We start from the raw sequence: 15,576 nt of genomic DNA, 5'->3' as shown, positions 1-15,576 counted from the left end.
ATTTGATAACCATTTATAACTTTCATAGAAGAGTCATGAGTAAAATCTACCCATTTCTCTGGTTGCCATGTGAAAATTTGCTTCTTTTGCCAAAACACGGTGGAGTTTACACTGACTTACATCACTAACATGTTGTGCACACACAAATGTGTAAAATTAAAGTCAGTAGCTCATGAAAAATCACATCTTTAATACAAAATAAACGTGTAATGTCTTCACTTATGTTGTTCCAAAACCTATAGCATTTCTCGTTTCACCACCTATCGATGGCCCTTAAAAATTACAGTCTTCCACTGAAAAAGTTTCTAGTTATTTGAATAACGACGTAGATAATGAAGTTTCACGTAATAACGATATGGTAAAATACTCTCCTCTTTGCGTGCTATTATTTTCCAAAATCTAATTTCACTATCTGAAAGCGTTTATGAAATATCAAGAATGTTGTTAATATTTCACTCTGGCTTTATTACCGGCGCGGCACGATCGCAAATGAGTGGCTACATCTGATCAATTTTCTCGCGATTGGTGGCAGATGGACACCTCTATCCAAATGTAAAGAAAAAATCAATATGTTAGCTAAACTGCGAATGCAACAACATATTATCTAATATACACCAAACGAAAAATTCTAGTGATCTCTACTTTTCATTGCTGAGTTTGCAGAATTGCTCGTAGTGTCTTACTATCACAGAAGTATCACAATAAATATGACCATTAAAGAATTGGTGGCCACATCATATCATGTACTTGACATATAAGGCTATAAATAAAGCGAAAATTAAACCTTTTTACCTAACATTTTCTGTAAAATCGTTTCCGAAAGATAGCAGTGTGCACGCCTCGATTCTGTCATTCGCTGATCGGCCAAAGGTGGAAAACACGTAACGGCCTCCCCTTCTGAAAAAACGAATGAACTAGCGCATCACTTTGGACGAAATTTGTTCACTGCGCATCGGCCACCGTATCTTGCGCGAGGTATACCACACAGATTATGGCATTACGAGTTCAGAGACAATTTGAAAAATCTTTTAAATGGTCTTTGCACATTACTTGGCACTCTATGAATGTGTAGATGCTACAGGCTCACACCTGGATGTGACATTCTCAGCAGCACTGCAGGAAGTGTATAAACGTAGGTCTGTCGTGGTATTTATTATTTTATGTATCTAAAATGAAGTACCGGTCTTTTCACCAAATAAAATCAGCATTCGTAGTGGAGATGCAAAAATTCATCCTTGTGTGCACAAAAGGAGTCCAGGACGATGCGAGATGTGCCGACATGGGCTCTGTCGTGTTACAACACATCACCATATCAAACATTGTACCGTGGGCTGTACATAATCAGCCAAAATGTTCACATTTTGGTTTCCCGGCCCGACGAGTTCAAAAGCCCGCCAGAACGCACTGACCTAATATTTGCGAGCGCTACCGTCGCCGCCTCAGCACTAGGCGCAGTCGACTCACCACGGGCCAGCTTACTGGCGAACGCGGCCTTGACATAAAGCTCGTAGCGCTGGGGCCAGGACCTAACCCCCCTCTGCCACCTCTTCCTATCGCCTCATCTGCCTCACCTCCGTCTTCATTAAGGACTTCGAATCCATCCTCTTCCGCCGTACCCATCAACAACTTAATCAACACCACCTCCTCCCCCTTACCCAGTGAGGCTTCCAAGCCTCCTTCTCCACTGAACACCATGTCCTTAACCTCGTTCACCTTCTCTCCCTCCAGCTCAACTCCCATCGCTCCACCATTTTTGTTTCTCTCGACCTCCAAAACGCCTATGACCGTGTATGGCAGCCCAGTCTCCTCTTTAAACTCCAAACCTACGTCCTGCCTATCAGTTTTGTCCGTCTGGTCGCTTCCTTCCTCACACGCCGTCCTTCCTATGTCACCCTCTACAACACCATATCCCATATCTTTTATCCCACTGCTGTCGTCCCCCAGGGCTCTGTCCTCTACCCTCTCCTTTATCTCTTGTATGCAGCTGATATGCCGAAGCCACCCATACCTTCTCCAGTATGCTGATGACACCATCTTCCTGGCTCTCCATTCTACCCTTCAACGGTCCCAATGCACCCTCCAAACCCACCTCAACCATTTCACCACTTGGTGTAACCAGTGGTTCCACCATCTCAACCCCTCCAAAACCCAGGCAATCATCATAGTTCGCACCCCAGGCTCCTTCCGTCTCCATGATTTCTACCTCGCCCTTTATGGTCGTCCCATCCAAATCACCCCCACCTTGCAATACCTTGGCCTCACCCTTGACCATCACTTCACCGGGACCCCTCACCTCCACACCATTCAGCAGAAAGCCCATTCCCGCCTCTGCCTCCTGAAACTCCTGTCTAGCTGGACATGGGGATTGCATCTTTCCACCATCCTCCACACCTACAAATCCCTCATCCCTCATCCCTCATCCGTCCTCTACTCTCTTATGCCAGCATTGCCTGGATCTCTGAACCCACCCACTTTTACAAGACCCTCCAAATCCTTGAACGCCATGTGCTCCACCTTGCCTTCCATATCCACCTTCCTCCCCCCACACGGATCCTGTATGAATGCATCCCCTTCCCCCACTTCCTCCTGTTCCTCCAACATTTCCACATCCTTTACATTGTCCGCAGGCTTGATCCCCCCCATCTCCTGGTTTCCTCATTCCTCTCCACCCCCCGCTAGTTGCCGCGCCTCTATAGCTGTATCCCTCTGTCTCTCCACCACCACACCCTCCATCTCCTTCATAAGGCAAATTTCCAGCACCTCCTCCTCCCAGATGGTGAACTTCGCCGTGACATATACCCTTCCTTCCAACTATAACGTAGCCTTGTTCCCTCACTCCCCAGTGCCCCCTTTTTTCCTCTCCCCTCCTTCTTCCCAGAGCGAATTTTCCTCCCCCCCCCCCCTGAACCCCTGCCGCTATCCTTGCCACTTTCCCTCACATGTCCCTTCATACCTGGCCCTCTCTGGTGCGCCTCCAGACCATCTCCCCCCTCTCTCTTCCCCTCCCTCCCTTCTTCCCTCTTCTCCTTGCGCCTGTCAGATCGTCCATTTTGATCATCGTGCCAAGTCAGTGTTGTGTTTAGTGCTATTTCTCCTGTGCAACAAGAGTTGTGATTTTAATTGCGTGCTGGCCGTGTACTTAGAGTTACTGTCAGTGTTTGTTATGTGCTACCCACCCATCGATACTTTTATGCTCCGGTCACACTGCGCATTGTTTCTTTTAATTGTTCCAGTGTGTGGTTTTTGTGTGTGCTACTTTTTTTACCGTTCTTATCTCCATTTTTGAGTCGCCCCCTTTTTTGTATATTGTCTTCCATGATGTTTCCCTTTTTTTGTATCTATGATCACCATTTATTTTTCAATGTCTTCTATTGTTCTATATCTTTCGGCTGAAGAGCAGTGCATATGTTGCTGCCAGACCGCCCCAATGGGGAATTGAACTACAATAAAGGAAAAAAAAAAAACCAGGACCTCACTCGTGTTCTGACAGTGCTCTGCATTTGTTCGTTATACTGACCGATGATACTGCTACGTTAGACGTCCCTCATTTGGTTTGCACTCTGGACTTGTCATTCTGTCATGTTGCCTCATTGTTCATTTATCGCTGTTGTCTTCCCTGGTTCTCGTCGTCTCACAGCCGTCGCCCTTGGCTGGTCAACCAGTGTCTCTTGGCCCTGACCAATTCCGGTTACTTCACACGTTATCCTTGCCAGTAAAACGATTTTACAGTAATATCACATCATTTTTATGCACTATTTTATTTCGTCAACGATCGCTTAGATGTTTAAAAAGTATTCACATTACCAGTTTTGGTAAATAGTAGAAATTTTCAGATGTGATTAATCCACAAAAGCCTTGTGAATTGAAACAAATTTACTTAGGCACTTTCAACATCGTGAAGTAATACAACATTTAAGTGAATGTACATGTAGTCACATGATAAATGACTGAGATTATAATAATGTCCTACATTGCTGTGTACGGATGTGGAAGCTGGTGGAGCAGAGGGGGGCAGGAGGGACGACAGAGAGGAGGAAAAACATATTCTAAATAGAAACATAACAGCATACTCTGCATTTACTTATATTATCTGTGGTCAATCAAGTAAAACTGTTTTTTTTTTAAAAATAATGCAAACAGTGCAAATTAAAGTTAAAACAATTTTTTTTTTTAATTTTAAAGGTAATATGAAAAATTAGAAACATATGCACGCTTCGGTCACTATCACATCTTAAAATCATATGAAGCGTATATGCTTCGCAATCTCGCTTAGCAATCAGAGCTAAGTTATCAAACGTGTACTCATAAAAACGCTTAAATGTGTACAATTAAAGGACTAACTGATCCATGATTATGTACATTTTACAACATGTGTCGTTAATGTAGAAGATACTACAAGAAATTATAATCGTTGGCCTTATAGTAAAACAGCGAAATGAAATGTTATTGATTACTATTAAAATGAAATTACAATAAAATACAGTGTTGATAGATAGCAGTGCCCACTATTGGGCCGCCCGTCACCTATCTGCTCTATATTAACTCTTCAGATTCATTTGTTGGCATTCAGCGAACTGTTAACAGTTTACTAAGCGTGAACCGAAAGCTATCTTGTTGTTATGGAGCCATGAGTGTTCTTCGGATCTAGTATCAAAATACCGTCCCGTCTGTCCTATGATTATTTTTCTGAGTCGTCAACATAACGTTTGTACTACATTTGATCTGGTACAATATTCCCAAACTTCCACATCGGTTCTTGTTATTGTTGTGGCGTAATTGTGTTTTTAACGGTTTTTCTGTACAGAAATATCTGTTAACTTTGTGGTCACGAAAATACACAATGTGATCATAAGTATGCGGACACCTGGCTGAAAATGACTTCCTAATCCGTGGCGCCCTCCATCGGTAATCCTGGAATTCAATATTCTGTTGGCTCACCCTCAGCCTTGATGACAGCTTCCACTCTCGCAGGCGCACCTTCAATCACGTGCTCGAAGGTTTCTTACGGAATGGCAGCCCATTCTTCACGGAGTGCTGCACTAAGGAAAGGTATTGATGTCAGTCGGTGAGGCCTGGCACGAATTCGGCATTCCAAAACATCCCAAAGGTGCTCTACAGGATTCAGGTCAGGACTCTGTGCAGGACAGTCCATTACAGGAATGTTATTGTCATGTAACCACTCCGCCACAGGCCGTGCATTATGAACAGGTGCTCACTGTGTGGGATCGAGCGCGGGGATGCGAGGGACGTCAAACACGTCCAACGTGTCCGATCGGTCCACTGCTGTGGTCGCCCCGGGTACTACCTGAACTGAGGTTGATCTCTCACCCGTGGTCGAGTGGGAGATCATTCCAAAGCCTGGCAGGCAGCGAAAAACTTTCCGAGGGGCGATTGTAGGGCCTCCCCGGTTCGTTTCACGAACAGGTTTCGGGCGTTATCTGTGGCTGAGGATGTCTCTGAGCCGGATGCAGTCGTCCACCCTGTTCCAGAGGAACCATCTCTTTTCGCAAGGTCTAAGCATTCATAGAGGGTAGGTTTGCTGGTGGTTGGGAGCTCCAATGTTAGGCGCGTAATGGGGCCCCTTAGGAACATGGCTACCAAGGAGGGGAAGGAATCCAGTGTGCACTCCGTGTGCATTCCAAGGGGAGTCATTCCGGATGTGGAAAGGGTGCTTCCGGATGCCATGAAGAGTACAGGGTGCAGCCAACTGCAGGTGGTGGCTCATGTCGGTACCAATGACGTGCGTCGCTTTGGATCGGAGCAAATTCTGTCTGGTTTCTGGAAGCTAGTGGACATGGTAGAGATTGCCAGTCTTGCTTCCGAGATTAAGGCGGAGCTCACCATCTGCAACATCGTCGATAGATCGGACTGTTGTGCAGGTCCGAGTAGAGGGTCTGAATCAGAGGCTCAGGTGGTTCTGTGACCATGTAGGCTGCAGATTCCTTCACTTGGCCATCAGGTGGTGGATTTCCCGGTTTCGTTTAATAGGTCAGCAGGCGGGTGGGCAGGGAAAACATAGTAAGGTAGTTATAGAAACGGTTGGTATTGTAGTTGTAAATTGTCTTAGCCGTGTTGGGAAAGAACGAAAGCTCCAAGCCCTAATAGAAAGCACTGATGCTCAAATAGCTGTAGGTACAGAGAGCTGGCTAAAGCCGGAAATAAATTCAGCCGAAATTTTTTCAAACGATCTAACAGTGTTTAGAAAGGATAGTTTAAATACAGTTGGTGGTGGAGTATTTATCGCTGTCAGAAGTAGGTTGCCTTGTAGCGAAATTGAAGTAGACAGTTCGTGTCAATTAGTATGAGTATAGGTTATACCCGACAATCGGACTAAACTATTAATGGGATGTTTTGCCGACCCACCGACTCAGTAGATATAGTTGCTGAACAGTTCCTAGGAAGCTTGAGTCTCATTTCAAATAAGTACCACGCTCATATAATTATGGTCGGTGGTGACTTTAATCTACCCTCGATATGCTGGAAAAATTATGGTTTAAAACCGGAGGCAGGCATAAAACATTGTCCGAAATTTTGGTAAATGCTTTCTCAGAAAATTATTTTGAACAATTAGTTCATGAGCCCACTCGAAGCGTAAATGGTTGCGAAAGCATACTTCGCCTTCTAGTAACAAATAATCCTGGACAAATAGTGAGTATTGTGACGAATATAGGGATTAGCGACAACAAGGCAGTAGCTGCGAGGCTGAGTACCGCAACCCCTACAACCATCAAAAAGAAACACAAAGTATATCTATTTAAAAAAGCCAAGAAAAATGCTCTTAACGCCGTTTTAAGAGACAGACTTCACTCCTTCCGATTTGATCATGTATGTGTAGAAAAGTTTAGGAATGTTTTCAAAGAAACAGTATCGACAGCAATTGAGAGATATATACCACATAAATTAGTAAGTGATGGTACCGATTCCCGATGGTACACAAAACGGGTCAGATCGCTGTTGCTGAACCAGCGAAAAAAGCATGCCAAATTTAAAAGAACACAAAATCACCAAGATTGGGAAAGTTTTACAGAAGTTCGAAATATGGCACGTACTTCAACGCGAGATGCTAGCAGAAAACCCAAAGAGATTCTGGTCGTACATAAAGCACACCAGTGGCAATACGCAATCAAAACCTTCACTGCCCGATAACAACGATGAAGTCACTAATGACAGTGCCACTAAAGCAGAGTTATTAAACATGATTTACCGAAACTCCTTCACCAAAGAAGACGAAGTAAATATTCCTGAATTCCAATCAAAAGCGCAGTGGTTAGCACACTGGACTCGCATTCGTGAGGACGACGGTTCAATCCCGCGTCCGGCCATCCTCATTTATGTTTTCCGTGAATTCCCTAAATCGCTCCAGGCAAATGCCGGGATAGTTCCTTTGAAAGGGCTCGGCCGACTTCCTTCCCCGTCCTTCCCTAATCCGATGAGACCGATGGCCTAGCTGTTTGATCTCTTCCCCCAAACAATCCAATCCAATCCAATACAGAAAAACTGCCAAGATGAGAAACATAAGAGTAGATATCATCGGAGTAACGAAGCAGCTTAAATCACTTAATAAAGGCAAGGCCTCCGGTCCAGACTGTATACCAGTCAGGTTCCTCTCAGAGTATGCTGATAAAATAGCTCCTTATTTAGCAATTACACTACTGGCAATTAAAATTGCTACACCACGAAGATGACGTGCTACAGACGGGAAATTTAACCGACAGGAAGAAGATTCTGTGATATGCAAATGATTAGCTTTTCAGAGCATTCACACGAGGTTCGCGCCAGTGGCGACACCTACAACCTGCTGACATGAGGAAGGTTTCCCACAGATTTCTCATACACAAACAGCACTTGACCGGCGTTGCCTGGTGAAACGTTGTTGTGATGCCTCGTGTAAAGAGGGGAAATGCGTACCATCACGTTTACGACGTTGATGACCGAGCGAGGTGGCGCAGTGGTTAGCACACTGGACTCGCATTCGGGAGGACGATGGTTCAATCCCGTCTCCAGCCATTCTGATTTAGGTTTTCCGTGATTTCCCTAAATCGTTTCAGGCAAATGCCGGGATGGTTCCTTTGAAAGGGCACGGCCGATTTCCTTCCCATTCCTTTCCTAACCCGAGCTTGCGCTCCGTCTCTAATGACCTCGTTGTCGACGGGACGTTAAACACTAACAACCACACCACCACACCACGACGTTGATGAAGGTCGGATTGTAGCCTATCGCGATTGCGGTTTATCGTATCGCGACATTGCTGCTAATGTTGGTCGAAATCCAATGACTGTTAGCAGAATATGGAATCGGTGTGTTCAGGAGGGTAATTCGGAACACCGTGCGGGATCCCATCAGCCTCGTATCGCTAGCAGTCGATATGACAGGCATCTTATCCGCATTGCTGTAACGGATCATGCAGCCTCGTTTCGATCCGTGAGACAACAGATGGGGACGTTTGCAAGACAACAACCATCTGCACGAACAGTTTGCAGCAGCATTGACTGTCAGCTCGAAGACCATGGCTGCGGTTACCCTTGACGCTGCATCAAACACAGGAGCGCCTGTGATGGTGTACTCAAAGACGAACCTGGGTGCTCGAACGGCAAAAAGTCATTGTTTCGGATGAATCCACGTTCTGTTTACAGCATCATGATGGTCGCATCTGTGTTTGGCGACATCGTGGCGTGTATTCATCATCCCCATACTGGCGTACCACCCGGCGTGATGGTATGGGGTACCATTGCTTACACATCTCGGTCACCTCTTGTTCGCATTGACGGCGCTTTGAACAGTGGACGTTACATTTCAGATGTGTTACGACCTGTGGCTCTACCCTTCATTCGATCCCTGCAAAGCCCTACATTTCAGCAGGATAATACACTACCGCATGTTGCAGGTCCTGTACGGGCCTTTCTGGATATAGAAAATGTTCGACTGCTGCCCTGGCCAGCACATTGCCCACATCTCTCGCCATTTGAAAACGTCTGGTCAATGGTGACCGAGTAACTGGCTCGTCACAATACGCCAGTCACTGCTCTTAATGAACTGTGGTATCGTGATGAAGCTGCAGAGCAGCTCTACCTGTACACGCCATCCAAACTCTGTTTGACTCAATTCCCATGCGTATCAAGGCCGTTATTACGGCCAGAGGTGGTTGTTCTGGGTACTCATTTCTCAGGATCTATGCACCCAAATTGCGTGAAAATGGAATCACATGTCAGTTCTAGTATAATATATCTGTCCAATGAATACCCGTTTATCATGTGCATTTCTTCTTGGTGTAGCAATTTTAATGGCCAGTAGTGTATATATAACCACTCGCTCACAGAAATATCCGTACCTGGAAAATTGCTCAAGTCACACCAATACCCAAAAAGGGAAGTACGAGTAATCCGCTGAATTACAGGCCTACATCACTAACGTCGATCTGCAGTAGGGTTTTGGAACATATACTGTATTCGAACATTATGAAGTAGCTCGAAGAAAACGATTTATTGACATATAATCAGCACGGATTCAGAAAATATGGTTTTTGTGAAACACAACTACCTCTTTATACTCATGAAGTAATAAGTGCTATCGACAGGGGATGTCAACTTGATTCCTTATTTTTAGATATCCAGAAGCCTTTCGACACCATTCCTCACAAGCGTCCTCTAACCAAGCTGCGTGCCTACGAAGTATCGCCTCAGTTCTGCGACTGGATTCGTGATTTCCTGTCAGAAACGTCACAGTTCTTAGTAATAGACAGAAAGTCGTCGAGTAAAACGGAAGTAATATCCGGCGTTCCCCAAGGAACGTTCTCATCTATATTAACGATCTATATATCTATATTAACGACATAGAAGACCATCTGAATAGCCGTCTTAGATTGTTTGCATATGATGCTGTCATTTACCGTCTTGTAAAATCATCACATGATCAAAACGACTTGCAAAATGATTTACATAAGATATCGGTATGGTGCGAAAAGTGGCAATTGACCCTGAATCAGAAAATTGTGAAGTTGTTCAGATGAGCACTAAAAGAAATCGGCTAAATTTCGATTACGCGACAAGTCACATGAATCTGAAGGCTGTAACTTCAACTATATACTTAGGGATTACAATTACAAATAACATAAAGTGGAACGATCACATAGATAATATTGTGGGTAGAGCAAACCAAAGACTGCGATTTATAGGCAGAACACTTAGAAGGTGCAACATGTCTACTAAAGAGACTGCTTACACCTCGCTTGTCCGCCCTGTTCTGGAGTATTGCCGTGCGGTGTGGGATCCGCATCAGGTGGGACTGACGGATGACATTGAAAAAGTAGAAAGAAGGGCAGCTCGTTTTGTACTATCGCGAAAACGGGGAGATAGTGTCACAGACATGACTCGTGAATTGGAGTGGCAATCATTAAAACAATGGCGTTATTCATTGCGACGGGATCTTCTCATGTAATTTCAATCAAAGGTTTTCTCCTCTGATTGCGAAAACATTCTGTTGGCACCCACCTACATAGGGAGAAATGATCATCACGATAAAATAAGAGAAATCAGGGCTCGCACAGAAAAATTTAAGCGCTCGCTTTTCCCGCGTGACACGCAAAACAACAACGGGTGCAAGCTCCCTCCATTAAAAGCACTATCACACCATAGCGCCACCGCCTACGAATTTCACTGCTGGCACTACACACGATGGTAGATGTTCACCGGGCACTTGCCATACACACAACCTGCCCTAGGATATGCACATTGTGTACCGTGATTCGTCACTCGACGCAACGTTTTTCCACTGTTCAATTGTCCAATGTTTACGCTCCTTACACCAAGCGAGCGTCGTTCGTCATTTACCGGCTTATGAGCAGCCGATAGACCATGAAATCTAAGTTTTCTCACTTCTTACCTAACTTTCGTAGTACTTGCAGTGGATCCTGATGCAGTTTAGAATTGCTGTGTGATGGTTTTGATAGTGGTCTGACTATTACATATTACGACTCTCTTAAAATGTCGGCGCTATCTGACCGTCAACAGACGAGGTCGACCTGTACTCTTTTGTGCGGAACGTGTCCTTTCACGTTTCCACATCACTACCACATCGGAAACAGTGGACATAGGGACGTTTACGAGTGTGAAATTCTCGCTTACAGACATTTGACACAAGTGACACCCTATCACCTGACCACGTTTGAAGTTCGTTAGTTCCGCGGAGCTCCCCATTCCTCTCTCTCACGATGTCTAATGACTACTGAGGTCGCTGATGTGGAGTACCTGGCAGTAGGGGGCAGCACAATGCACCTTATCTGAAGAACGTATGTTTTTGGGTGTGTCCGGATACTTTTGATCACATAGTGTATTTTGTAAATTTATCGGATGCCTGCGCATAATTAGTCATTACCATATATGGCATTCCTTTCTCTCCAATAGAGTTACTTCTCCTTCCTACTAGTGGTGTTTGCATATGTTGTAATTTCACGTTTTATTTTATCTTCTTGTACGGTGATGTCACATGACTGCTTCCGTAACCATTTTTATCGCGACTTGTTTTAAAGTGTTAGTTCCTTCGTTAATTTATTTTCAGTCAGCAAGAGTTCGAGAATTGCAGTGGCCATAAAACGAAAATATGATATGGGGTCGGTGTCGAAGGCTTTCTGAAAATGGGTATTTGATGTTGACCTCTAATTTTCTTTATAGTCAAATCTATATGAACCAGTCATTTACTTCCTTCTCAACTGTGAAAGTTGCCTTTGGTGCATTGCATTTAATATCCACGCCGAATCATTTCGTTCAGCTTCACTACATTTGAATAATATGGTAGAGTTGTCAAATTACAGTTTATAGTACACAATTTTTTTGGTTATTTGTGGAAATTCATTGTAGAATCTGCAGGTGTCAACAGGTCATTTATTAAGAAAGTACAACGACATGGATGCACAAATCATCACCGAAGCCCCACTTGATTCACTCTTGGGAAGTAAGCTCTGCCAGAAGTCTGAAACGGTGTCCAGCAAGGCTCATCCGACCAAAATGTTTGTTCTTCCCCTGCTCCACAGTTAACGTTAGAGATACAGCAGATGAGACTGGAGGGCAGTGTACGGTAAGTCGTAGTTCCACGGAGTCCTTACTTGCGACACCTCGGACCCGTAACGCTCGTATCCGTTGCCAACCATCTCTGGAACATAGAGGCCAAACGCCAGGCGACAGTGACCCACCTCGGTAGAGCGCAGCTTACTCAAATACACCTTGAGAGAGCACCCAGTCGTTAGGGGCCGTAGCAGTAGCATCCCCCTTGCGTAACAATCAACTTCCGATCTAGAACAAGTTGCATCGTCCATCAGGCATTATTTATTTATGTAACTAACAATTCTTTGAAGTTATCCATACTAACAATAAATCCTGAGCACCGTCGTGACTTTCTGTTTGTCTTTGAAGACACTAATCAGCAAAACTACGAGCCGAATTTTCTTTCATGAGGTTTTCGCAGGTAATTTGAGCATAGCTTGGGCAATGTATATGATTTCGTTAATCAAAATTCGAACATGGAAAACACACACACACACACACACTAAAGCTTTCTTGACTGCATTCCTGTACACTCTAATCTCCAAAATTACTGAGCCTTTTAGGGGGTTTTTCACTGGAAATTAAAGACTTGCTGGGGGAGCAATATAGACTATATTTCACCAAAATCGGATCACGAAAAATACATTCATGCCTATTATCGTAATGTATGTATGTTCCACATCACACCCGAACCACTAGATCAGTTTCAAACAAACCTGGTACATATATCACTTACTGTCTGAAATGAGTCACTGTGTGGGTAAGAACCACGTACCTGTGAGAGGGGTAACGGTGGGAAGTTTATTCGTTCAGTATTTAAGAACGAAAGCATTTAGTGACTTGTAACCAACTTTACCTGTAACTTAAGACTTATATGAAACTTTTGGTCACTAATACTCCATACATAATGGTGAAAGGAAAAAAGATTACCCATTACTACATTTCCATGCTCATTTTCGCATAAAATATGATGTTTTAATATATTATTTCTTTACTACTTGCCTTATTCACGACAGTTTTTGTAGACAGTGTTCCAATATACCAGTGAATGTACGTGCAAAATTATATCATTTAACAACACATGGTTCAGAATATATGGTGTCATAAACTGAGATGCATGAAAAACTGCCACGTCATACGCGACGTTTATATTTATCACTACTAATCCGCTGAACCGACTTCAGTGAAATTTGGAAAGAGACAAATTGAACAACGAGGAAGAAGATAGGCTACTTTAGAAAGTGAATAGTATAAGATACTTATTTTAAGAACACTACGCGAATTAGGGAAGAATTTTCTCTTTGTGAAAGCTATTTACTCTTCGACTTTTCAAACTTATCACATTTGTGAAAACACTTTTCTTCGTTGATATGTGTTCCGTAAGAAGACTGAAGCTAATGAAGACAATGCTCATACAATCTTCAATGTATTTAAATCATACTTCCGCTCAATTGTTGGATGAAGTACACAATGTTATTATGTGTACTAGTCAGTATTTTAGAACGGAAGCACTTAGTTAATGGCAACGAACTGTGAGGATAATGTCAAATTCTTAGGAAACATTTTCTCGCTTGCGGTCCCCCACAACATGGAAGGAAAACGTGTACTGCTCACAGCAACTATCGTATCAGGCATGACGCTTTAGTTCATTGCTTTTTCAGTATTGTCTATGTTCACGACACATTTTTCAGCCAGTGTACACATACAGCACTGAATATATATGGAAAATTGTATCACTGTAGGACTCATAGTTCAGGAGATTGGCGCAGAAAACACTGAGATAAGTGAATAATTGTCACATTGTGCATGAAGTTCAAACTTATTACTGGTTTGTTACCAACACCACTTGCAGCACATTTAGCAGATTACACACTTACGCCGCTGGTTGTACCTACAAAATTATATCACTGTACAGCACAAAGAGAGGGGGTGGAGGAGTTAAAGAGAGAAGGTGAAGATGAAAAACTGAACATGGACTAGGGTGAAATGAGAGGGACACGGAAAGGGAAAAGGAGGCGATATGGAGAAGGTGGGGGAAGAGAAGATGAATAGAGGAAGGGAGGAGTAGTAGATGGATAGAGAGAGAGGAGAAGAAGAAGATTGACAGAGAATGGTGAGTGGAGGGTGTGAACAGAGAGAGTGGGGAGAAGGAGTAGCGGGAGGGAGGGCTGTAGAAGAGAGGATTCACTAAAAGAACTGAAAGAAATATATATCCTGGCAACGCCAGGCACTCGGATAGTTCAGAATAAATGTAACTTCTTTTAGGTCTCCGTTAAAATTACCTTCATAACTCCACATACCTGTAACAAAGCAAGCTTTGCAACCGTCACACATAAGATCCAACTGATTATTACTCTTTCTGTAGGGAGTACCGTAGACGAGCTGTAAACAATCTCGTAATCAAAACTCTAAAATACGACACATGGAGGAGTTATGGAGAGTGACATTTTGCGCGTGTTTTGAAGAGTAGATCAGGCTCACCACTTACACCGTGAGGCAAAATCTTGCTTTCGGCGCGCCCCTGGTAGGCAGCCCCGCAGCGCACGTCGACAGGCGGGCCCGTGGTGCTGCGCCGCAGAGTTAAGTGATGAATGCCGTCACGGACCAAGGGCGCCCAACTCGATCAGCGCTGATACTCACTCCGTTCCAATCCACTCCACCGCGTCACGTCCAGCCGGCCGCCGAAATTAATCTCCTCCGTCAGGGCAGGGTCGCCAACCTGGCGATGCAAAATTTCCACACACACTCGCTGGCAGGGGTTCTCGTCGCCTTCCACTCGGATGCGGCCGCACGCGCTTTCCATTAATTACGAGAGCGGCGGTGGGCGTGCGAGCGACGCGGCGCGGGTTTTCTTGCGGTGGCAGTAATTAACACACGGGTCGGCATTCTCTGGGGAACCGCCCGCACGGCTCCATCAAGTCATATGTGATACTGCCCAACTTGTGCCTATTGGTTAGTCGGGTACTTGGCGGATAAAAAGGTTGCAGATTAAACTATCCGCAGCTCAGAGCTCTAAGCTGCAAAAATTCATCAAAGGCACTACAGTCCATTAACTTCTTCTTGACTGTTACTTTGGTGTTATTGCGTCCAACAGTGTTATGACAAGCTATATGACAGTTGTTACGTGCACGGAATGTAAAAACTGATAGAAGCGGATATCGGGCAAGGTAGTTTGAATTCCTGAGAGCCGGCCATTGTAGCCGAGCGGTTCTAGGGGCTTCAGTCTGGAACCGCGCTACCGTTACGGTCGCAGGTTCGAATCCTGCCTCGGGCATGGATCTGTGTGATGTCCTTAGGTTAGTTAGGTTTAAGTAGTTCTACGTTCTAGGGGACTGATGACCTCAGAAGTTCAGTCCCATAGTGCTCAGAGCTATTTGAACCAATTCCTGAGAAATGTAGTAACACGTGAGGAAATACCGACCCTACGACTTACCTTGGAAGGTAGGTTAAGGAATGGCAAATCTACGTTTATAAACGGAATGCAGTTTTCACTCGATAGCCGAGTGTGCGCTGATATTAAACGTCCTGTCAGATTAAACCT

At 44.3% G+C, this 15,576-nt stretch overlaps 1 protein-coding gene across 1 annotated transcript in view; it reads left to right on the top strand.

Moving 5' to 3' along the window:
* Positions 1–14,619, top strand: part of LOC126204154 (tyrosine-protein kinase Abl-like) — a 174,955-nt gene extending 160,336 nt beyond the window's left edge. Inside the window, exon 4 of the mRNA XM_049938562.1 lies at positions 14,506–14,619. Within this exon, the coding sequence (XP_049794519.1) occupies positions 14,506–14,619 (114 nt within the window). The remainder of the gene's footprint in view (positions 1–14,505) is intronic.
* Positions 14,620–15,576: the final 957 nt, after the last annotated feature.

This window comes from Schistocerca nitens, chromosome 9, assembly GCF_023898315.1.
Source record: "Schistocerca nitens isolate TAMUIC-IGC-003100 chromosome 9, iqSchNite1.1, whole genome shotgun sequence".
Lineage (NCBI taxonomy): Eukaryota > Metazoa > Arthropoda > Insecta > Orthoptera > Acrididae > Schistocerca > Schistocerca nitens.
Note: the sequence above shows the minus strand (reverse complement) of the source record. Positions and strands in the feature narration are given on the sequence as shown.